This window comes from Hypanus sabinus, chromosome 2, assembly GCF_030144855.1.
Source record: "Hypanus sabinus isolate sHypSab1 chromosome 2, sHypSab1.hap1, whole genome shotgun sequence".
Taxonomy (NCBI): domain Eukaryota; kingdom Metazoa; phylum Chordata; class Chondrichthyes; order Myliobatiformes; family Dasyatidae; genus Hypanus; species Hypanus sabinus.
The window spans coordinates 136,283,907-136,309,603 of record NC_082707.1 but is presented as its reverse complement, the minus strand read 5'-3'; the positions used below and the strand labels follow the sequence as shown (position 1 = coordinate 136,309,603).

The 25,697-nt window shown below is 39.1% G+C and overlaps 1 protein-coding gene across 1 annotated transcript in view; it reads left to right on the top strand.

Annotated features, from left to right (window-relative positions):
* The window catches only part of ryr3 (ryanodine receptor 3), a 375,337-nt gene that overhangs the window by 168,146 nt on the left and 181,494 nt on the right, over positions 1-25,697 (top strand). Inside the window, 4 exon segments of the mRNA XM_059955616.1 lie at positions 275-1,082; positions 4,320-4,520; positions 8,365-8,467; positions 22,098-22,235. Coding sequence (XP_059811599.1) covers positions 275-1,082; positions 4,320-4,520; positions 8,365-8,467; positions 22,098-22,235 — 1,250 coding nt within the window.

The window sequence follows — 25,697 nt, the reverse complement described above, 5'->3', positions numbered from 1 at the left end:
ATACACAGAGACCCCATAATACCTAGATTTTCATTTAATCCTCAATAGAAGAAGAGGGCCCAAAATCACATGTATGTAGGTTTATCCATTTATAATATAATTTTGTAATTATGTATGTTTAGATGTGATGATCTATTGATTTGTAAACTAGGAAAGTCCTTTACAACCATCTGGAATATTGCACTATTGTCATATTTCTTTAACTCTTATTATTACCACGCAGTTTTGTTTTGCCTGATGAGCCATAATGAAATATATTTATCATATTTTTCAGATCAATAGACATCCTTGAGCTAATTGAAAATCAAGACCTCATGAAGTTCCATTACCATACATTGAAACTGTACTGTGCCTTGTGTGCCGTGGGCAACACTCGTGTAGCCCATGCACTTTGTAGCCACATCGATCAATCTCAACTATTGTATACAATTGATAATAAATATCTGCCAGGGCTTCTACGCAGTGGATTCTATGACCTCCTCTTAAGTATACACCTTGAATCAGCTAAAGAAGCCAGATTAATTATGAACAACGAATTCATTATTCCTGTAACTGATGAAACCAGGAGTATAACATTGTTTCCAAATAATAATCGGACTTATGGACTTCCCGGTGTTGGACTCAGCACCTGTTTGAGACCTCGATTAAACTTTTCATCGCCATGTTTTGTTAACACCAGTGACGATAGACGTCAATATAGCCCTAAGTTGCCATTTAATATTCTTAAGGTCAAAGCAATCGAAATGCTCACAGAGGCTGTAATGGGTGGTGGACCACACATTCGAGACCCAGTGGGGGGAAGTGTGGAGTTTCAGTTAGTTCCTATTCTCAAACTGATTAAAACCATGCTGATCACAGGCATGTTTGATGATAATGACGTCCAAAAAATTCTGCTACTGATTGAATCTGACTTGTTTGGTGAACACCAAGAGGAGAGAGTGGATGAAGATAAAACAGAGAAAGAGATTGTCACTAAAAATGAAGAGAAGACTATAGAGGCCGGAGAAGCAGTAACACAGGTTACTCAACCCCCTTTCAAAGGACTGCTGGAGAAAAGTTTGCCAGAGTCTGTTAAACTTCAGGTACGATACACTTCAGTACAATTTCTGCACTGTGTGGCAAACTATGCATATTTTGTGTTTATTTTTGTTTTAGAGTACCTGAAAGATTAATGGAAAGCTTAGGGAACAGTGCATTACCCAGGAAGTTTTAGTGTATGAAGGAACTTACTGTAGAAGTTTGCCCAGAAAATTTAAGTTTAACAAATGGAAGAGCTAAATGAACAGATAAAAAAAAATAATGGCCGTGATCTGCTGCAGTAATGCCAACAACAACTGTGAAAGTTAGGGAAACAAAAATGTGTGAGGGACTTCCACACTACTTATTCAGACACCTGCTGGAAGCCTAAGGTTTGCACAGCTGGTCTTGGCACTCCCAATTTTGACTCCTTGTGATATTCCTGTCAAGTCCAAAGCCAGAGTACACCTTCCTGCAACATGCCCTGTATATGTGCTAGGAAATCCTTTGGTGTCACGTATGCACTTGTAGGAGGCTAGAAATTCAGAAGGTCACCTGATTGGAAAGGTTTCCACATAAAGGGTTAGGAAAGTGAATAACTGTGAGCAGACAGCAGAATTTGAGAGGCTACACCAGCTGGACGCTAGGGCAGCCAAAGATGCATGCAAAATTTAAGTAAAACTCTGAGAAGATGCCTGGTATACATAGTGTGTATTAGCTGGACCCAATTACTGCTGGCAGAGCAATGGCACCATAGTGCCACCTATTGGGCAAAAGCCTAAAGTGTTGGCATTGATGTCATTTGCATAAACTTCAGGTTGCAGGAAGATGGTCAGCTGGGGATTGGAGTTTTCCCATTATAAGTATGGATATTCATGTGTGGCAAAGTTTATTCTGGTCACTACATACTAATATCATGCTGAACTTTAACAGTCAGTGAATTTTGAAATTGACTGCAATACTCATCTGAGTGAATAATTTGCTGGTTGGGGTTTTGGGAGGGAGAGGAAATTAGGAAATAAACAATGCCCTAAAGTAGATATATTTATCTAAAAGAAACATGCTAGTTTAACTTGGTATGTTTTAAACTGAAAAGAAACTGATCAAACACAACCCCAAATAGAGCACAGTAAAATCATTTTGTTTATGGAAAAAAAAATTTCCAATGATTCAGCTGGTCAGGGCTGTGAACCATAGGTTGATCCCAGCCCCCGCCCCTCTTGCACTATTTGACTTTATTTTCAAATGTTTTCGCAAGATGCGGTGTCAGTGACAAGTTGAGTGTTAATTTTCGACTATTTCATTGCTAGATCTAAATTCTGGGCCTACTTTGCCAGTAACGTTGTGTGAACACTTTTACCAGAAGATGGCTCACTGCTATTTACTCGGAGGCAGCTGGGAGTGAGGAATAAATGCTGACAGTCAAGCACGGATCCTGAAAAATGAATAAATATCAACAAGGGACTCAGCAATATATTTTGTACTTGAATATCTAGTCAAGTTAATAGGATTCATTTGGGTAAAATTATGGAATATGATAATTTGAAGAGCCTCTTTACAAATATAATTTAAGCTATAATTACTCAGACTTTACACACTACAGAATGCTGGCTGTCAGTTCATTGCTCAACAGTTCCTACAGCAAACTGCACTTCACTTTACAAAACTGAAGTGTTGATTCTGACCAGCTTATGATTTGTTTAATGTTGAACTGGCATTTATTTCCATCTACAGTAGATGGACAAACACTGAATAGGAGAGCAAAATGTCTAACCTATTGGATTAGTTTCTAGATTTTGGACAATTGAATTGGGATAACCCTGTAATTTTGGTAAATAAATATCTGGTATTTATGATGGCACTCAGATTGCCATGGAAACCAATTAGGAAGGAAATCTTCTGTTCTTTTCTGGTCAATACAGGACTTCCGATTCAAAGTAATGTGATTAAAATTGATTAATAATCCAAATCAATTCAAGGAATATTTAGGGTAATAATAATAATAATAAGAAGAAGAATAAAAATAATAACTTATTTACAAAGTACTTTTCATACATTCAAAGTGCTTTATTATGGGATAAAATGCAAACATGAGAATTAAAGAGAAAAAGATGTTAGTTAAAAGAACAGTTAAATAAATAGGTTTTCAGCTTGTGTTTAAAAATGTCACCCGAGTCTGCATCACTTACTGAACTCCACCGTTTAGGAGTGTAGTTCAAAAAAGCTGACCCGTCAATCATCTTTTGAGGGAGATTGTTTAAATTTAAGAGACTGGCGGAAGAAGACCTGAAAGCTCAACTTGGGTTATAAATCTAAAGTGATTCTGTGATGTACTCTGGTCCCAGATCATTGAGAGTTTTAAAACAAGTAAGAAAACTTTAAAATCAATTCTAAAAGATACAGGAAGCCAGTGCAGAGTAGCTAGGATGGGAGTGCTACCCTCTCTCATCCTGGTTTTCTTTCCAATCTAGCAGTGCTGTTCTGAATGAGTTGAAGTCTGTCAATAGATTGCTTTGGAAGGCCATTAAAAAGTGCATAGCAGTAATATAATCTATTTTATATAGAGTGTATCAGTTTTTCAGTATCATTACATGACAGGAATGGGTGTACCTTTGCAATGTTTCTTAAGTGTGGAAATACTGCTTTGGTCATTTCCTTTATAAGGGATTTAAAATTCAAATCAATATTTGCTGTATTGGGTACAGCCAATACCTGCCAGGCTTGAAAGTGATATTCACAAGACATGATGAACTAAAAGGTATAATTTTAGCCAAACAGATTGTTTGGAGATGATTGGGCACTGTGGTAGAAATAGTTAAAACTAGTTTATGATGGTGTACTTGACCATTCTGGAGCAGCTGGGCTTAAGACTGCTGATGCGTGTCAAGCATAACCTTGAACGATAAGCACAGTATCAAGAACTCCAGTAAATAAGATGCTAGGCTCCTGGACCCAGGAGGGAGGATGCCTCTGGGGGTAAAACTTGAACCCTCATAACAGGAAGCAGGAAGAACTGTTAGATGTGCTGAGGGATAATTGACCTGTCTTTTAAACGATTGATCATGTACTGACCGTGGGATTCCAAACAAAGATATGTGAAGTTGTTTGTCTTGCTGTATAAATATGAGCTCGGTATAACCTAAAAATCAGAGTTCTGGTGGCAGTGGAGACTGCTGCAGGCTCTCTCTGTAATGTCACGCTAATAAACTCTTAAAATGAAACTCAAAGTCACTCTGGTGTTCTTAGTTAGTGTTTCCACAACAGTCACTTATGTATGAAAAGCAGTTTGTTCTCCTTTCTAGATGTGTGAACTGCTTCACTACTTCTGTGACTGTGAACTCCGACATCGAGTGGAAGCCATTGCATCTTTTGCTGACAAGTTTGTTGTAAAGCTGCAAAGGAACCAAAGGTTCCGGTACGAAGAACTTATGCTGGCCTTTGATATGTCGGCAGCCTTAACGGCCAAGAAGTCAAGGGAGTTCCGGTCACCTCCTCAGGAGCAGGTAATGTCCAACATTTCTATGAACGGGTTAATTGCATATAGTAATTAACAGCATATCTCTCCTTGCTTTTGGGTATTTCAGAGACAGCACTATAAAGGAATGCTGCTGCTTCCAGAGAATTTAAAAGCAGATTTCTTCAGGTGACATGAGATAATTTTTATTCTGATCTTTTGAATGCATTTGTAATTCCACTTTTACATCAATGCAGAGTGGTTCTGAGTGGGCATTGCTGCAAATCCAGCAATTTATTCAGCGCTCCTAGAAAATATAGTAAGCCATTTATTGGAAAATTACCCTCAGGAGATTACTATGTAATGATTTCAGTATAGATGTGTTAAGATTTTCCTATATAGGCAGTTTCCACAAGCAGTGTCCATGATGTCCACCAATGGTAACATCCTCCAGGGCAATATCTTCAGCACTCAAATTTCTCATTCAATTACATCTAAGCAGATGCAAGTTTAGATGTGAGGTGGGGCCAGGACAAAGGAAGTCCATTTGCTGCCTGGACCATAACAAGGCAAGTACAAATACTTCACAGACCATTGAAGTAAAATTTTACTGGTAGCAGGATAATTTTTTGATAAATAGTGGTAAAATTTTTAAAAATTGATTTTGTAAGGACAGTAGACAATTTAATTGGTCACTGTTTACCCGTGTCCTGCTATTATAGAGTCTGTAAGTGTTCATGACTTCTCCAGATTGAGTAATCACAGATCAAAGATTCCCAGAAGTTGTTGGGGACATTACACTTTTTCATAGAGAAGTGCTTTACTCCTGTCTTCCAGTAAGTCTATTGTTACTGGGCTCAGAGTGGGATGCTCCCTTCCAGAGCCTTTTCAGGCAAGCGGACAATGTGATCTGCCCATCAGAGCTGGCTGAGCATGATCACAGCTTCATTCTTGGGAACTGTGGTCAGGGAGAGGACACTGACATTGAGTGCCAAACCTGTGAAAGGATTTGTATTATTTTGTAGAGAGAGTGATGGTGATATTTCTCCTGTGCTGCTCTAGGTTATCCACAGTTAATTGACCACAAGCTTGATACCAGACCTGATACCATTTATACCAAATACTCAGAGTTTTCTACTTCCATGAATTTAGTGGAATTGTACAGAATTATTAACAATAAAAATTAGCACAGTGGTTTAAAGTGTTGAGTAAGTATACATGTGACAATGTGATCAATGTGTTGAGCATCTGCCAGCAACTCACCAATAGTTTGAGATAACATTCATTATTTGTTGCTCTGGATGAATAGCCAACTCAGTTTATCAAGAGCGCCTTGGGAAGATCACATGATAGTGCATTGTCCTTGGTGACTCAGCAGCTTAGAGCTTTTCCCATTGGTGACCTTTTAGGCTGAAGAGGAGCTAGCTGGCCATACTACACCAAACGAGGGAACAACTGAGGAATATCAGGGTTTTGTGGGGCAATTATTTGGGAGAAAGGCAAACTTTGAAAATATGTTTTTAATTCATCTAGAAGCTGACTTTAAAGTACATACTGAATGTCTTCCTAAGTAGTGTCTCAGGATTGAGGGTGGTTTTCTTCCACTCTGGTGGTGTGGATCATTGAGGCAAATGCAGGAACAACAGACTCTTCTATAGATGATTCAAAGTTTCCAGTAACATCTCTGTTTTGCATGGGTGCGTGCCTGGGATTGCAAAGTGTCCGTTGAGATGTTGCACTTTTGTCATGGAGGTTTTAAATGCATCTTTGAATCTTTTCCTCCATTCACTTTGTAACCTCTTGGTGACACTTTCAAAATAGAGTGTGTCCGGGCTGCAGTAGGAGGCAGCGAATAACCTGGCTTGCCCAGCAGATAGAAATGTGTGCAAATGGCTTGATGGTTGGAGATTGTCCTTGGGTGCCACATCCTTCCTGGAGATGTGAAGGATTTTGTACACAAATGTTGCCTGTGAGATACTGAGTGGGAAGAAGTATCTTTGTGAGACTGAGATGTTCGATCTTGATCTACTTGTAGCAACATTGTTGTTTTAGGGCCATGTTGAAGGAACAAGGTGTTTGTTGACAGAGCTCTTCTCCAAGCATTGTGTCAAATAAGGGCTCCACTGCAGCTTGCCTTTTCTTCTCCCTCCTTGCAGATCACACCATGACACAGGACTGCATCCTTTTCCAATCATGCAGTGAAGGTGTCCAGGAGGATTAGATTGTCCCTAGAATGTAGACCAGGATGTTTCTCAAGGTCCACGTGGAAGTCCTCCATAACGTCATCCATATTTTACAGGTGTAGGCACTGATTCTGTGCCAGAGTGAACCCATGGGCCACAAGGTGTACTAGAACCTCCAAAGGTGTAACTAAGATGTCAGGCCATTGTTGATAGTGAAACCAATTCCCTGAAGACAATGCTGATCTTTCAGATTATGGCTGCAGATAAAGGCATACCCACTGCTTTAATCTTTAAACTAGCCATCTGCTGTCCATCAGATCTCACTTAGGAGAGCAATGTTATTGTCAAAATGTCCAGGTTCCCCATAGTAATGATAACAGAACATCATTCAAATTTTTCAGCACTAACTTTCCAGATTGCAAGCTTCAGACTATGGAGCGGATGTACTCTGTGTGTGATTTCCAATTACCACGTGATCCCAGTTTCCTGGCTACGCAGCTTAACTGTGTTATTTTTTTAAAAAAAGTGAAGTGATACATTTGGTGGAAATCATCAGGATAGACTGTATTAACAAATGACACATTTTAAAAGGATACAGAAACAACAATATGTGGATGTTAATTTTATATATGCAGAGATCTGTATAAAATTAATTAAAATATATAATTAAAGTTGGAAAGATAAATTTTCAATGATCTTAAATGTGTTTCTGGGATGCCTAGAAGCTAAACAAATCCATTGAAACTATGCAAGAAAGTTTGGCTGGACCCTTTTCAAAACACTAGTTAGACCACAGCTGATTTATTGCAGCCATTTCTAGCTATTGAATGTTCACATTTTGGAGACAGTGCAGATGACATTGCACCAGAGCTGAGCCTATAGTAATATGGACCAGCTGTAGTTATTCTTTATAAGGGTTGGACAGGCTGTTTAGCACTTCATGAAGGTGCTCAAAATCAAAACCTTTTGGCAGAGTGAATATCCTGAAACTCTTTCCAGTGGGAGATAAGTCGGCAAACAAAATACAGATATAGTATAATTGATAACTTTAAGAAAGAAAACAGTTTTTACACGACAAGATTTTGTGGTCTGGCGAATGATGTCTGAAAATGAAATAGGTTCATTAATTATCAATGTCCTTTTGAATATACAGTTGGTTGCGAAAACAATTGCAGATATCTTGGAAAACAATGGAAGATTAAGAGTTATCAGGTTACTGTAAATAGCTTTGATTCTGAATCACGAGGATCCTATACTAGGTAAATTCTACCATAGCCAGATTGTTTTCTGCATCCATCTTTGCATACAATAGCTAAAATGGGATCATCTTCCCCAAACTGAACTAAGAATAAGACTGGACAAGCAGTTTCACATTACAAAAGTAAACAATTCTACAAACCACTATTGAATACAGGGTGAAGAATTAACGTAACTCAATATGTTTGAGAGTATGTATGTCGTGCACAGGTGCACTTCATGTTCCCATTTCAGAGCCTTTTCGATACAATGAGAAAACTATAGTGTACCATTCACATGAAACCTGTGACAACTAACTGAGCTGTATCCTCATGGAAAATGAAAAGCCAATGGTCTGCAGACCTGCTCAGTGAAACTACATTTTAAAAAACAATATTAACACCGGTAACAAGTTACGTTTTAATAGCCTGTTCTTGCATGCATATCAGTTTGAGTTTTGATGTTTTCCTGCAGATTAATATGCTACTGAACTTCAGGAGTGATGACAATTCCACTTGCCCTGAAGACATGCGTGAAGAGCTGTGTGACTTCCATGATGACCTTCAAACACATTGCGGTGAGTAATGAGACTCTGAGGTCCCTGGGTATACCATTTCAGCTGTTCCATTGAGCCAAGCTGCAGTGTTTATTTATAGTAATGGTAATGTTACCTTGTCCTCTTGCCAAATTAATAAATCAATGAATACGTCTAAGTAATGAAATTTAGGAAATAACTACTAAAGGATTAAAAGGCACAATGTACTAGTTTGGTGCTGGTGACAATATATTTGGCCAAGAGTACGGAAGTTCAGATTCAATATCAACACAGGCATCTCTGAAGCTTGAAAAGTACACATGATGCTTCTCCAGTAGGCTGCTCGACTGATTCATCAAATAGAAGCTCTCTTATTCCATTTGTAGATAGAGAAGAAATCAAATATAAACGGAAGTAATGCAGAAATAGCGTATTGAGGCAACTTTGCCCAGCACCATTTAAGGTAGCTTGGGCTACTGGAAAACCTGCCATCTTGAAAATTCGAGCCGCGTCTTCAGCTGGCATGGCCTTTCTCAAGGGAAAATTCTGTAGTTCCATTTGCAAGCATGGGCCCTATTATTTGCGCCTTGACTGTAGACAGTAAGCTGCCTGATGCAATCCTGTGATGCTATACAAGGAACCTGTAGCAATGTGTGGGATGACCTTCATAACAAGCTAAGAGCAGTCTCAGAGGCTCTGGAGCAGCTGGCAATGAGGACACATCTCATAATAGCTGGGAGTGATTTTTGTAGGCAGTTAATCCAGACCCTGTAGTATTAATGGTTCTGCATGTGTCTTCTGAGGTGCCATTTATACCAACATGTTAGGGTCTGAATCATGGCACTGGAAAAACCTCTATAACTCTTAAAGTCATGAATGCATTTGCATGAAATTCTGGTTGCTTGCACTGTATCAGCAGAGCAGTTCAACCAAACCTGCAATACTGCCCTATCTTTCCTCCTTGAAAGACTAAAGACCCAGCATTAATCTATTATCAGAGGCTGACAATCTAGACAGCCATCTTCCAATATAGGGTGTAATTATCTCTGATTCTCAGTTCTTTATTCAGATCAACGACCAGCTCCACTTACCATCCAATCCATGGCGAGCTTTTGCTGAAGCTGAGTCACCGGTTCGTTCCCTCTTCTGCTTGTGCCTCGATATTGCTGGTGAAGTGGAGAGGAAACGTAATGGCTGAGGAAGCCTGTGAATGCCTGCTGGATTTAATGACAAAACTTCAATTCCGGTTCCCTTCCAGCAGTTGACCAGATTGAGAGACTGGCTACCTACTGGGTGGAAAAGTCAGCTGGGTAGCCCAAAGCAAAAGAAAAGGGTTACGGCATGGTGTGTGTGACCATAAATGATGCTGGCGCCACCACCACCTCATTTCCTGTCCTGCAGCCATTCATTTATCTTCAGTGGGTCTAGATCCAGGACCTCTCTTTCCATCAGCATTGAGGGAGTATCTTCCCTAGAAGGATTGCAATAGTTGAAGGTCATGCACCACCACCATCCCAAGATCAATGCAGGATGGTCAATAAATCTTGCCATATCAGCAATGCCAAGATCCTTAAAAATGAATTAAGCAAGAATTAATCCAATGTTGCAGCACTGCCTGGTCACCATTTCATTTTTAAGCTTGCTTAATGTGGCTCCTAACATGGCCTTTTCCACTGCTCATTGAAGCAATGAATTCATCATAGAGTCATAGAACACTACAACTCAGAAATGGGCTTTTTAGCTCATCTAGTCCATGATGATCTTGTAGCTCACTTTCCATTTAAATGCAAAGAATTCTCAATTGCTCTTTATTGTGAGATTCAATCACCCTGTGGACCTCCTCAATAATCATCATTTAGATCATCATTTTATTTAAGCACATTGAAGGAAATCACCCAGATATGGATTTCTAGGACATCTAAATCATAGCTCCTATACTATCATCGTCATTATGTGCCTTGTCATATGATGTAGGTGATCATGGTCTTATGATCGTGATTGTTCTTTGCAAATTTTTCTGCAGATGAAGGAAATACTAAACCACTTCTGGGTAGTATTTTTACAAGACAAGTGACGCCAGTCATGATTGATTTTCTTCACAGATTGTCAGCCTGGCGTCAGTGGTTGCATAACCAGGACTTGTGATATGCACTGGCCACTCAAATGATCATCTACCACCTGCTCCTATGGCTTCATGTTGCCCTGACTGGAGGGCTGAGCAGATCCTACCCCTTGCCCAAGTGTGACCTTTAGGCTAGCAGAGGGAAGCAGCATCTTACTCCTCCTTTGGCAGAGACATATCGCCACCCCACCACCCAGTAGCTTCTACAGTGGTTATTATACTCATCATGATGAATATAAGTGACCAGTATGATCCATTCTTAAGGATATGCATTATATATGATCAGCTTCTTTATTAAACCTTCTTTGATAGATCATTCATCCCCAACAGGTAGCTTCTTAGTAGCCATGTTTTGTCACCAGACCATTTGTGCTCCAATAGCATTCAACTCTTCCTGCATTTCTGCAGAGGCTAACTGCTTTAGGAACAAACCGGTGGATCTTCACGTCTTTAAAAGTGCTCCAGCAGGCTGTGTGTTTATTATGCCCAGTCTGCTAGCTCAATTACAGGGATCAGGGAGAGTTTACTTAATAGTTCAGAGGTACTTATTCTGTTGCAACATATTTGTATCAGTTGCATCAACATCACAGTGCCATAAAAATAAATCCCCTCACACTTTTAAATTTCAAAGAAAGTCAAGGTCTCCATAGATTTGAGAAATGTTCACCCTCAAGAGTGGTTCTCCTATCACTATAACTATATTTCTAGACGGGAAATAACTTAAACTTGTAAAAGATTCCTGTTAATGTCTCTTTCTCACTCTATCTTTTGTTTACTCTCTATTGGTCACTAACTTTCTTTCTCACTGTCTGCGTCTATCTGTCTGTCTTTCTCTCTCATTCTTCCTCTTCCCCCTTCTCCCATCTCCCCCTCCCCTTCTTCCATCTCCCCCTCTCCCTCCCCCTTTCCCTTCTCCTCTTCTCCTCCCTCCCTTCTTTCCCCTCCCCCTCTCCCCATCCCATCTCCTCTCTCACCAATTTTTCATCCCCTTGCCCTCCCCTCCTCATCCTGCCCACCTTTCCCTCCCTCTCAACTTCCTCCTTCTCCCCTCTCTCCCCTCTCTCCCCTCTCTCCCCCCTCTCTCTCCCCTCTCTCTCCCCTCTCTCTCCCCTCTCTCTCCCCTCTCTCTCCCCTCTCTCTCCCCTCTCTCTCCCCTCTCTCTCCCCCCTCTCTCCCCCCTCTCTCCCCCCTCTCTCCCCCCTCTCTCCCCCCTCTCTCCCCCACCCTCTCCCCCACCCTTTCCCCCTCTTCCTCCCTTCCTTTCCCTCCTCCACCCCCATTCACTCTCAGGCCATTCTAGTGATTTTAACACATCAACATAATAGGTTTATGAAACTGTACTGACAGGCTATATATACCCTTGGATTCTAACCAGCCTTCCATCTGTTCGTCACTTTTAATGTAGCAGGTTCCATTTGGGAGGCCACTTGTAAGTCAGTGTGTTTCAGTAGACATTTCAAAGTCCACAAGTATTTCATTTATTTAGTGTTCAATTAAGTATTTCTATCAGTTTCAAAAAAAAAAAGACAAAATTGGCACAATGTATGGATTAATGGCCTGTTCCTGAAACACCGTGGGCTATCAGGTGAAGTATGAGTATTTGTCACCTCTATAGGTTAACAACTACCAATCAATTGTTCTTTTAAAAACCTTAGATACTGTAGAGGGAGACGACCTACCAGAGGTGAGCAGGTTTCTGGCACTGAGCCTGGTGATGTAAATCAGAAGAGCAGAGAGGTGAAGAGGACTGAGCAGTCTTGATAGGAGATTCCCTAGTCGGAGGAACAGAAATAAGGTTCTGTGGGCATGATGGAGACACCCGGATGGCTTGTTGCCTCCCTGGTGCCAGAATCAGGGATGTCTTGGATTGGTTCCATGGCATTCTCAAGGGCAATGTTGAACGGTCATAAGTCTTGGTACATATTGGCACCAGTTGGCACCAGTGATATAGGTAGACAAGATGAGGAGGTCCTGAACAGAGATTGTAGGGAACTAGGTAGAAAGCTGGGAACAGAACCTCCAGTGTAGTAATCTCAGGATTACTGCTTGTGCAATGTGACAGTGAGAGTAAGAGTAGGATGATTTGGCAGGTAAATGTGTGAATGAGGAACTGGTGCAGGTGTCAGTGGTTCAGAGTAATGGACCACTGGAATCTCTTATGGGGAAGGTATGACCTGTACAAAAGGGCCTGGCTACACCTGAACCTGAGGGGGTCCAATATACTTGCAGACAAGTCAACTAGAGTTGTTCAGGTGAGCTTAAACTAATTTGGCAAGGGGGTGGTAACCAAAGTGATAGTGTTAAAGATGAGGTAGCAGGTTTACAAACAGAAGCAATATGTAGTGAGAAGAGTCTATTGATAGGACAAAATTGTAGTCAACACAATCAAAAAGGGTGAAAACAGACTGAAGATATAACCATATAACAATCACAGCACGGAAACAGGCCATCTTGGCCCTCCTAGTCCGTGCCGAACTCTTAATCTCACCTAGTCCCACCTACCTGCACTCAGCCCATAACCCTCCACTCCTTTCCTGTCCATATACCTATCCAATTTTACCTTAAATGACACAACTGTACTGGCCTCTACTACTTCTACAGGAAGCTCATTCCACACAGCTATCACTCTCTGAGTAAAGAAATACCCCTTCGTGTTTCCCTTAAACTTCTGCCCCCCAACTCTCAAAACATGTCCTCTCGTTTGAATCTCCCCTACTCTCAATGGAAACAGCCTATTCAGGTCAACTCTATCTATCCCTCTCAAAATTTTAAATACCTCGATCAAATCCCCCCTCAACCTTCTACGTTCCAATGAATAGAGACCTAAGATGTTATACTTGAATGCGTGCAGTGTACAGAATAAGGTAGATGCATTTGCAGATTGACATGTATGATGTTGTGTGCATCACGGCATCATGGCTGAAAGAAGATTATAACTGGGAGCTTAATGTCCAAGGATACACATTGTATCAATAGGACAGGGAGGAAGGCAGAGGGGGCAGTGTTGCTCTGTTGGTAAAAAATGAAATCAAATCATTATAAATAGGTTGAAATAGGGTTTGAAGATGCTGAATTGTTGTGGATAGAGCTAAGGAACTGCAAGAGTAAAAAAAAAACCTTGATGGGAGTTACATAGAGACCCCCAAATAGTAGTAAAGATGTGGTCTACAAATTACAAAGGGAGATAAAAAATACCTGCCAAAAGATCAAGTTGTAATATTCATGGGTGATTTCAATATGCAGGCAGATTGGGAAAATGAGGTTGATGCTGGATTCCAGGAGGGGGAATTTCTAGAATGCCTACAAGATGTCTCTTTAGAGCAGCTCATGGTTGAGTCCACGAGGGGATCGGCTATTCTGGACTGAGTGTTCTATAATGAACTGTAATTGATCAGAAAGCTTAAGGTAAAAGAACCCTTAAGGGAAAGTGATCATAATATGATCAAATGCACGCTGAAGTTTGAGAAAGAGAAGCTAATATCAGATATATCAATATTACAGTAGAGAAAAGTGAATTACAGAGGCGTGAGAGAGGAGTTGGCCAGGATTGATTGGAAAGGACACTGGCAGGGATATCGGCAAAGCAGCAATGGCTGGAATTTCTGGAAACAATTCGGAAGGCACAGGATATATACATAGCAAAGAAGAAGAAGCATTCTAAAGGCAAAATGACATAACCATGGAAAACAAGTATAATCGAGTAAGATGCTGTGAAATACACAAAAACGCTAAAAGATAACCTAAATCCTGTGAACTGAGAAAAACAGAATGAGGAGCAAGGAGATTACAAAGAGCAAGGTAGTGGTTGTGTAAAGTTAGATTAGAGAATGGTAGCATAGTGGTTAGTGTAACACCATTAGAGATCAGGGCAATGGAGTTTGAAGTTCAATTCTGGCGTCAGGAGTTTGTATGTTCTCCCCTTGAGCCCGTAGGTTTCTTCTGGGTGTTCCGGTTTCCTCCCACGGCCTAAAGACGTAACAGTTAGAAGGTTAATTGATCATTGTAAGCCAGGCTTGTGTTAAATAGATGGGTTGCTGGGCACTGCAACTCGTTGGGTTGGAAGGGCCTGTTCCATTCTGTACCTCTTTAAGAAAAATGAAATGAGTGATATTCAAGAGAAGTCAAAGCCAACATGAAACCCAAAGAGGGGGCATATAATAGATCAAAAACTAGTGGGAAGTTAGAGGATTGGGAAGCTTTTAAAAGCTAACAGGAGGCAACTAGAAAAGACAATAAGAAGGTAAAGATGGAATATGAAAGTAAGCCATCCAGTAATATTAGAGAGGATACCAAAAGTTTCTTCAGATACATGAAACGTAAAACAGAGGTGTAGTAGATATCAGACCACTGGAAAACAATGCTGAAGAGGTAGTAACAGAAATGGAAGATGAACTGTGTAAGTATTTTACATCATTCTTCATTGTGGAAGACACTAGCAGTATGGTGAAAGTTCCAGGTGGCAGGTATATTGAAGTGTGTGAAGTTATCATTACCAGGTTGAAGATTCATTGGAAACTGGAAGGTCTGAAGGGAAATAAATCACCTGGACCAAATGGTGTACACCCAAGGTTCTGAAAGAGGTGGCTGAAGAGATTGTGAAGGCATTAGTAAAGATCTTTAAAGAATCACTAGATTCTGGAATGGTTCTGGAGGACTGGAAAGTTGCGAATGTCATTTTACTCTTCAAGAAGGGAGAGAGGCAGCAGACAGGAAACTATAGGCCAGTTAGTCGGACCAGAATGGTTAGAAGGATGTTGGAGTCTATTATTAAGGAAGAGGTCTCGGGATACTTGGAGGCGCATGATAAAATAGGTCGTAGTCATCATGGTTTCTTCAAGGGAAAATCTTGCCTGGCAAATCTGTTGGAATTCCTTGAAGAAATAACAAGCAGGATAGAGAAAGGTGATTTGGTTGATGTTGCATACTTGAATTTTTAAGTCTTTGACAAGATGCCACATAAGAGGCTGCTTAACAAACTGTGAGCCCATGGTATTATAGGAAGGATTCTAGCATGGATAAAACAGTGGCTGATTGGCAGGAGGCAAAGAGTGAGAATAAAGAGAGCCTATTCTGATTGGCTGCCGGTGACTAGAGGTGTTCCACAGGGGAGTGAGTTGGGACCAATTCTTTTTCCGTTATGTCAGTGATTTGGATTTTGGAATTGATGGCTTTGTTGGAAAGTTTGCATATGATATGAAGATAAGTGAAGAGATAGATAGCTTTGAGGTAGTAGAGAGGCTATAGAAGGACTTAGATGGATTAGGAGAATGGGCAAAGAAATGGCAGATGGAATACAGTGCTGGGAAGTATATGGTCATGCACTTTGGTAGGAGAAATGAAAGGGTTGACTATTTTCTAAACGAAGGGAGAATACAAAAAAATCTGAGGCACAAAGACTTGGGAGTCCTTGTGCAAAATTGTGTAAAGGTTAATTTGCAGGTTGAATCTGTAGTGAGGAAGGCAAATGCGATGTTAGCATTCATTGCAAGAAGACCAGAATATAAAAGCAAGGATGTAACATTGAGACTTTATAAAACACTGCTGAGGCCTCACTTGGAGAATTGTGAGCAGTTTTATCTTAGAAAGAATGTGCTGAAACTGGAGAAGTTTCAAAGGAGGCTCATGAAAATGATTCCAGCATTGAATGGCTTGTCATATGAAGAGCTTTTGATAGCTCTGAGCTTGTATTCACTAGAATTCAGAAGAATAGGGGATGACCTAATTGAAACTTATCAAATGGTGAAAGGCCTTGATAGAGTAGATGTGTAGAGGATGTTTCCTCTGGTGAGAGAATCTAAGACCAAAGATACAGCCTCAGAATAGACGGGTATCCTTTTAGAGCAGAGATGAGGAGGAATTTCTTTAGCCAAAGAGTGGTGATTCTGTGGAATTCATTACCACAGGCAGCTGTGGAGGCCAAGTCTGAATGTATGTTTAATTCAGAGGTTGAGGATTCTTCATTGGTCAGGGGATGAAGTGATACAGAGGGAAGGCAGGAGATTGGGGCTGAGAGGAAAAATGGATCAGCCATGATGAAATGGCGGAGCAGACTCGATGGGCTAAATAGTCTAATCTGCTCTTATATCTTTCTTTCTTTCTAAATCTTTTTATTATTAGTAGTAATATGGACAGAATACAAATGATATATTAATAAAGAAATTACAAACATACAAATTCCATTACAGATGAAAAAAACCATAAACAGTAGTTACAATATAAATGAGTTTACCAAGATATCAACCATACAACATATGTATGACCATGGTAAGTCTAAATATTTCATAATATATGATATAAAAAAACAGAAAAAAAAGAAAAAATATATATATAATGCAAAATTAGCTAATCTACTAATCTAATAACTAATATAGAAGAAAAAAGAAGCAAAAAAAGGAAAAAAAGAGAAAAAAAACATAAAAAGGGGGCTGTTTATAATATCTCACAAGAATAAATATTTATCAATGCCGTCACTTCCGGTCCTCTCAACATACATAAGCTAAAAGCTGGGAAATCAAATGAACTTGGAACAGGGTCATATTACATCATATGAAAATGTTGAATAAATGGTCTCCATAACTTTTCAAATTTAATAGAAGTCTCAAAAACACCACTTCTAATTTTTTCTAAATTTAAACATAACATAGTTTGAGAGAACCAATTAAATACAGTGGGAGGATTAATTTCCTTCCAATTCAACAATATAGATCTTCTAGCCATCAGAGTTAGAAATGCAATCATTCGACGGGCAGAAGAAGATAAATGCAGTGAGTCTGACATTGGTAAACCAAAAATTGCGGTAATAGGATGAGGTTGTAAATCAATATTCAAAACCGCAGAAATAATATCAAAAATATCTTTCAAATATTTTTCCAAAAATGAACAAGACCAAAACATATGAGTTAAAGACGCAATTTCAGATTGACATCTATCACAAATAGGACTAATATGAGAGTAAAAATGAGCTAATTTATCCTTGGACATATGGGCCCTATGTACGACCTTAAATTGTATTAATGAATGTTTGGCACATATCAATGATGTATTAACTAATTGAAGAATTCTATCCCAATTCTCAGTAGAAATAATAAGGTTAAGCTCTCTTTCCCAATCCTTTTTGGTCTTATAAAGGGGCTCTGAACGTATCTTCATAATTATATTATGCCTATTAGAGATAGAGACAAAGGTGACCACCTAGTAAACAAACCTTTAATCTGATCAATTAAGGGTAAAAAATTAAATCCAAACAAATCTTTATGGTTCTTTGTGATTTTGATCCCTAAATAAGTAAAAGAGTCATTAACTAATTTAAAGGGTAAATTTCCATAAATTGGGACCCGTTTATTTAATGGAAACAATTCACTTTTATTAAGATTTAACTTATACCCAGAAAACTCACTAAATTGAGCCAATAATGATAAAACTGCTGGGATAGAGTTCTCCGGGTTAGAAATGAATAGTAATAAATCATCTGCATACAAAGATAACTTATGAATGTCTGTCCCACGATTAATACCCAAAATATCCTGTGATTGTCTGATGGCAATTGCCAAAGGTTCTAAGGCAATGTTAAATAGTAATGGACTAAGTGGACATCCTTGTCTAGTGCCCCGAAATAGGTGAAAAAAGGGAGATCCTTGATTATTGGTAAACACTGAGGCTACTGGAGTATGATAAATCAATTTAATCCATGATATGAATATCGGACTAAAATTAAACTTCTCCAACACATTAAATAAGTAAGGCCATTCAACTCTATCAAATGCTTTCTCCGCATCTAATGAAATCACGCATTCTGAAGTGTCGTGTGAGGGAGTATAAACAATATTCAATAATCTCCTAATGTTAAAAAAAGAATAGCGATTTTTAATAAAACCAGTTTGATCTTCTGAAATAATTTTGGGTAATACCTTCTCCAATCTAGATGCCAGTAACTTGGAAAAAATCTTGGAGTCTACATTCAATAAAGATATTGGTCTATATGAAGCACAGTTAGTAGGGTCTTTATCTTTCTTCAATATTAGAGAAATGGAAGCTCTATAAAAAGATTGTGGCAAATTCCCCAATCTAATGGCTTCCTCAAAAACCTTACATAACCAAGGGGAAAGAGTAGCGGAAAAAAATTTTAAAAATTCAACTGTATAACCATCTGGACCCGGTGCTTTCCCAGAATTCATTGAGGAAATAGCTCCTTTAATTTCTACATCCGTAATAGGAGTATCCAATATTGAAAGATCATCAGATGATAATCTTGGAAAATTTAATTTCCCAAGAAAATCAGACATGGTATTATGATCTTGAGGAAATTCAGGTTGATACAGGGAGGTATAGAAGTCTTGAAATGCCTTATTTATCTCATCATGATTAACTATCAAATTCCCATTCTGCTGACAAATCTTAGTGATTTGACGTTTAACCAAAGCATTCTTCAATTGACTAGCTAACAGTTTACCAGATTTATCACTATGTATATAAAAATCAGATCTAGTTTTCATTAATTGATTTTCAATCGAGGATGTAAGTAATAAACTATGTTCCATTTGAAGTTCAACCCTTTGTTTGTAAAGTTCCTTACTAGGAGCAATCGAATATTTCTTATCAATCTCTTTAATTTTATCAACCAATAAAAGAGTTTCCATCTTAGTACATTTTCTCAAACCAACAGAATAAGAAATAATCTGTCCACGTATATACACTTTAAAAGTGTCCCAAAGTGTTCCGCAGGAGATATCATCTGTAGAATTAGTTGAAAAGAAGAAGTCGATCTGCTCCTTCATAAATTTTATAAAGTCCGAGTCTTGCAATAAGGTAGAGTCAAATCGCCATTGTCTGGCATTAGAAGCTGTATCCGTAAATTTCATAGAAAGTAATAATGGAGCATGATCAGAGATAGCTATAATATCATAGTTACAACCGATTACCAATGGAATAAAACAAGAGTCTACAAAAAATAATCAATTCTCGAATAAGAGTGATAAACATGTGAGAAAAAAGAAAACTCTTTGTCATTAGGATGCAGAAATCTCCAAACATCAAAAACTCCATTGTCAGTCAAAAAAGAATTAATACAAGTGGCTGACTTATTAGGTAAAGTCTGGATAGATAAAGATTTATCCATCAAAGGATTTAAACAGCAATTAAAGTCACCACCCATTATTAACTTATATTCATTTAGATTGGGTAAAGAGGTAAATAAGGACTTAAAAAAGTCAGGACAATCCACATTTGGAGCATAAACATTAACCAAAGCAACCTTTTTATTACAAAGTAAACCCATAACTAACAAAAATCTACCATTAGGATCCGAAAAAATATCATGTTGAACAAATGGAATAGAGGAGTCAATAAAAATTGAAACTCCTTTTACTTTAGCATTCGAATTTGCGTGATACTGTTGACCCCGCCAAAATCTAAAAGAAACGAAATTTGTCCTCCTTCCTCACATGAGTTTCTTGTACAAAAATGATATGAGCATTAAGTCTTTGGAATAATTTGAAAATCTTCTTTCGTTTAATTGGATGATTTAAACCATTAGTATTCCAAGACACAAAATTAATGGTCTGAGCCATAATTCTAAAATCAATCCTTTGGTATAGAAAGGGTTAACCAACTTGTAAACTCATGCACCCGGAAGAGGAACAAAAGTAAAGAGAGGACTGCTCTTATATCTTATTGTCTTATTTACTCACTGGGCACTGATGCCCTTTGCCATTAATTGAAAATGACATATATGCCCTATTTAAATAAGACTGAATGTGTATCACATATGAACTTAATGCAGCTGTTTATGGAGTGAACTCAGTTGCGAATGTTCTTCCCAAGGATCCATACAAAATTTGACAGTGCTATTGGAAACAATAAAAACTTGGTGCACAAAGATCAATCACCCCGATGGTTCTTTATAAGACTATGAGAAGCATAGATAGAGCAAACAAATAGTATATTTTATTCCCTGAGTTGAAATGTCTAATACCAAAGAGCATGCATTTAAGATGAGACAAGGCAATTTCAAGTGAAATATGAGTGCAGTTATCCCCTTTCGTTGAAAAACCTGATGCTTGATGGGTAGTAACTCTTCTTGAACCTGGTTGTAAGTCCTGAGGCACTTGTACCTTCAGCCTGATGGCAGCAGTGAGCAAAGAGCCTGGCCTGGGTGGTGAGGATCTTTGAAGATGGATGCTGCTTTCCCACAGCAATGTTGCATGTAGATATGCTCAATAGTAGGGAGAGTTTTACCCTGTGATATAGTGGGTCAAATCCATTACCTTTTGGAGGATTTTCTGCTCAAAGCCATTGATGTTTCCATACCAGGCCATAATGTAGCCAGTCAGCACACTTTCCACCACACATACCAAGGTCTTTGTTGACATGCTGAATCTCCGCAGACTCCTGGGTAAATAAAGGTGCTATCATGCTTTCTTTGCAGTTATATTTATATGTGTCTGAGATAGGTTATATTTATAGGTTTCTGAGATAGTGACACCCAGAAATTTAAAGTTACTGACCAACTCCGCCACTGATTGTCTGATGAGTACTGGCTCATACACCTCTGGTTTCCCTCTCCTGATCTACAATCAGTTTCTTGGTCTTATTGACAATGAGTGAGAGGTTGTTGTTATCACACCACTCAGCCAAATTTCCAACTCCCTCCTGTATGCTGATTCATCACCACCTTTGATACAGCCCAAAATAGTGGTGTCATCAGCAAACTTGCATATGGTGTTGGAGCTGTACTTAGCCACACTGTCATAGATATAAAACAATTAGAGCAGGGGGCTGAGCACACTTCCCCGTAGTGCTCCTGTGTTTTTGGAGATTGTGGAGGAGAGGATTTTTGCCAATCTGAACTGACTGGGGTCTGCAAATGAGGAAATCCAGGATCCAATTGCACAAGGAGGTATCGAAGTCTAGCTCTTAAAGTTTACTGACTAGTTTAGAGGGGATGATGGTATTAAAAGCTGACCTATAACTGATAAACAGCGTCTTGATGTATGTATTTTTGCCGTGCAGATTTTTGAAGCACAGATTGTAATACTTAAGAAAATAGGACAATCAAGAATCTAGATAAAACGGAATGTGAAATACATGTCCAAATTAACTTTGTTCTAAATTTCCCTTTTCTGCCTCCTCAATCAGTTGTGAAGACTTATAGAGATAGGGTAATAATGCAGTGTATGGCCCCTTTGGCCCTTGAAGTCCATGTCAAACATAAAGCACCCAGTTATAAAAATTCCATTTTATTCTCCCACTTTTCTTTCTATCAACTCGGCCAATTCTACTACTCACCAACGTGTCGAGGACTATTTTCTGTAGCCAATTAACCTAAGCAACTGCACCTCTGTATGTAGAAGGAAATCAGAAGAATTCATGTGGCCACGTGGTCACAGAGAGGACATGCATACTTTATACAGACAGATGAAGCCCAGGTCACAGGAGCTGTGAGAAACTAGTTGCACCCCATTGTCATAACACCATTGATCACAACTGATATTTTATCAATGCCAGTGATCATGAACTGAATGCCAGCATTCTGACAATATGCTTTGCCTTTAGGTATTCCATTTGAAGATGAGGAGGAAGAAGAAAAAGATGAATCTGTGATGGGAAAATTACTTTATATAGTGCATAAAATCAAAGGGAAGCCAAAGAAAGTAGAAGAGCCACCACGTGAAGAAGAAGTGGAAAAACCTGGTGAGTGCTAAGATGTAGATGGAAGTACTGCAAGCTTTCAATCTGGACTCTTCTGAAGATGAGCATCAGCTTCTTCGCATTTTTAGACCTCTTGGACCAGTAATTGCTAAAGGAAACAGACTGCCTGTGGTCACCCCTGAATGAGGTACAGATTTGTAGATGGTACTGTGGTACAGCTGCCTCACAGCACCACAAACCTATGTTCAGGACTGACCACTGGACTGGTAGAGTCATGGAGCACAATCACACACAAGTGGGCACTTCGGCCCATCTAGTCCATGCCTATCCTGTTATTCTGCCTTGTCCCATTGACCTGAACATGGACCATAGCTCTCCACACCCCTCCCTTCCACGCATGCATCCAAACTCCTCTTGAACGTACAAACGTTTGTAGAAATAAAACCCACATCCACCTCTTCCTCTAGCAGCTTGCTCCGTGCTCACACTACACTCTCAGTGAAGAAACTCCCTCTGATTCCTCTTAAATATTTCACATTTCACCCTTAAACTTTGACCTTTAGTTCTAATTTCACCCAATTTCACGAGAAAAAGCCTGTTTGCATTAACCCTGTCTATACCCTTCATAATTTGTATACTTCTTTCAAATTACTCCTCATTCTCTGATATTTCATGGAATGAAATCACAACTGGCCTGTATAACTCAGATCTCAGTAACATCTCTGTAAATTTTCTCTGTACTTTTTCAATCTTACTGATATCTTTCCTATAGGTAGGTTACCAGAACTACATACAATACTCCATATCCAGCCTCACCATATATCATACAGCTCCAACATAGCGTCTCAATATCTGTATCAATACTTTGATTTACAAAGGCCAATGTGACAAAAGCACTCTTTATCACCCTGACTACCTATGTTGCCACATTCAAGGAATTATGGATCTGTTTTCCAAGGCCCCTTTGTTCTCCTCAGAGCCCTGTCATTTATTATTGAAGTCCTTCCCTGGTTTGTCCTCCCAGTGAGGAACACCTCACGCTTGTCTACATTAAATTCCATCTGTCATTTCTCAGCTCATTTTTCCAGCTGATCCAGATCACACTGCAAGCCTTGATAGCTTTCTCCACTGTCCTGTGAGCTGGCAACCTTGGTGTCAACTGCAGCTGCAAATCTGCAGTCTATGTGCAGATTGCATTTTCTCCCAGTGTCCGCTTAGTTTATTCCAGGGGTGCTGGTGTTTACCCACTGATGCACCATCAATAACTCACTCTGAGACGTAAAGGCGAGATATCGGCTTTCATTGACTGGAAGAAGGAACCAGCAGTGAATGACCACCATACTACATCCTGGAGACTGAGAGGCCAGGCCCAGGCTCTGATCGCCTTTATACAGGGGCCTGTGGGAGGAGTCACAAGAGCAGTCAGCAGGGGGCGTGTCCAGACAGGCACACGTAGTTCACCACACCCACATCCTATAAACATGTGTTGGTAGGTTATAGACCGAAGAGATTCTAATTTTGCTGGAAATCTTGAGCAACTACTGAATGCTTGAGCATTGTAATTGTCCCAGGTCTGTGAAGGGAATGGTAGAATTGTGGGCGTGTTCATAAGAATCCATGGAGAATAAAAAAAATAAAGAAATGAATGTAGGAGCTGTGTAAGTGGGTGGTTGATGGTTATTGCAGGTTAATTGGGCTGAAGGGGCTACTTCTATGTTGTGGCACTCTAAGTTGCAGATCCTCTGACATGACCTTACTGCTAACAGACCGTAGGTTATATAGTGTTATCATGGGGATGTCTAAGAAAATGCGACAACAGGAACGGCCAGACACCAAGCTTTACAAATTAAGAAAATTAAAAATTAATTAAAATTACAAAAATTGTGTAGCATTTGAAAAAAAGATTTTAAATCACACTAAGCTCTGCTAAAACTAATTTGAATAACACAAAAAATTGCAGTCATATACGTTTACCTTTGCAGTTATTCCTCCCCATTCAAGTGAATGGACCATGATTGTTGGAGCCTTCAACTAGGTGCAAACTGAGGAGGCTGATTCCCTTGCTTAAATGTTGGGGAAGACAGCAATTCTGCACTCTGCCACTTGTCTTCCTGACAGCACCTCAATGATATCGTTAGGCGTACTTAAGTATTTCTACATTCACATTCTCATGAGGGACAGGATGATGCCAGTACCCTGCATTTACAACAAATTCTGTCTTTTGTTCAAGCACTCGAATAAGTATTTAAGTTTGTGTCCAGCCTGACAATCTAAACTAATTATTTCACCATCCTGATTTCCAAATAGTTAGAAGCATGCTAAAATTTCTGCATATAGTAAATAAATAATAATGCTTATTGCATATGCATGAAAAGGTGATTTCTCCCCTTTACTAGCAAAGCACTTTCCTTGGAGCAAGATATTTTTCATTATATTACTTTGAATAATGAAGTCCCTGTATGAGTTAAGACTGGGGATGTACTGTCATCTGCAGTTCCACAGTTTTACTTCAGTAACTCCAGTGTGTTTGATTCTGAGACTCATTTGCTGTTTACACCAAACATTAAACCCTCAGCACAATGGGTTGTAATAGACCCCTTGAGACTGTATTTACTGATGACACTGCAGGCAGTTGAGCTGATTAATTTTGCAGTTGAATCTTGAGCGTTAGTGTTTTTAATTTTCTGCAAGGGTAGAGAAATATTTGTAGGGTCAACAGGTTGATAAGCAGGAACCTCTCCAGCCCATAGCAGCATATCATTACTAGTGATTACCTTCCTTGGTCTAATTCACCTAAGAAAAATTGCTGTAATTTCCCCAAGTATTGAAGAAGAGGCTGTCTGAATCAATGAAGGAATTGCCTGTTTGTAACACGAGCTTATGGCCTGTCTGACAGCTTTCATTCTTCTTTGGAAATATTAATATATAACATAAGAATATCTGTTTTGTCATTGGAGCAATCCAAATTAACTGGGCATAATCATAAAAGTGGATTAGGCCATTTGAGGGTCACTTCTTTTCTCTGCATGAAAGGTGGCTACTTGGCTACAATATAAAGACATTGGCTACCACATATTAACACCTCCAGATATATGCAAAGATAGATAAAGTGCTTCTGCACTGACTGATCTATCAAAACGTCAAAGTCAGGCTTCAGAGGAAAAGAACACTTTTATTATCTGCATTTATGGCAACAAATCTTTGAGAGAGAACACTATGAATTTCAGGAGTGACTGAGCAGATGTTGAAACTAAATACCTCCATTTTGTCATTGATTTAAAAGGGTTTATGAATCCCCGTCCATGGGCATTCCATACATCAAGTTGCCAATGAGCAGTTATAAATGAATGTTGTTTCCATACTTTTTAAAATTTTAATACAGCCTCCATCCTTAAAGTTGCTTAACTAATAATCATACTTATTTTACAGTTTAAATTTATACTAATTCTAGTTTGTTGATTTTGAATGTCTTAAATGTATCTGAAGTTTTAGGTAACTTTTTTG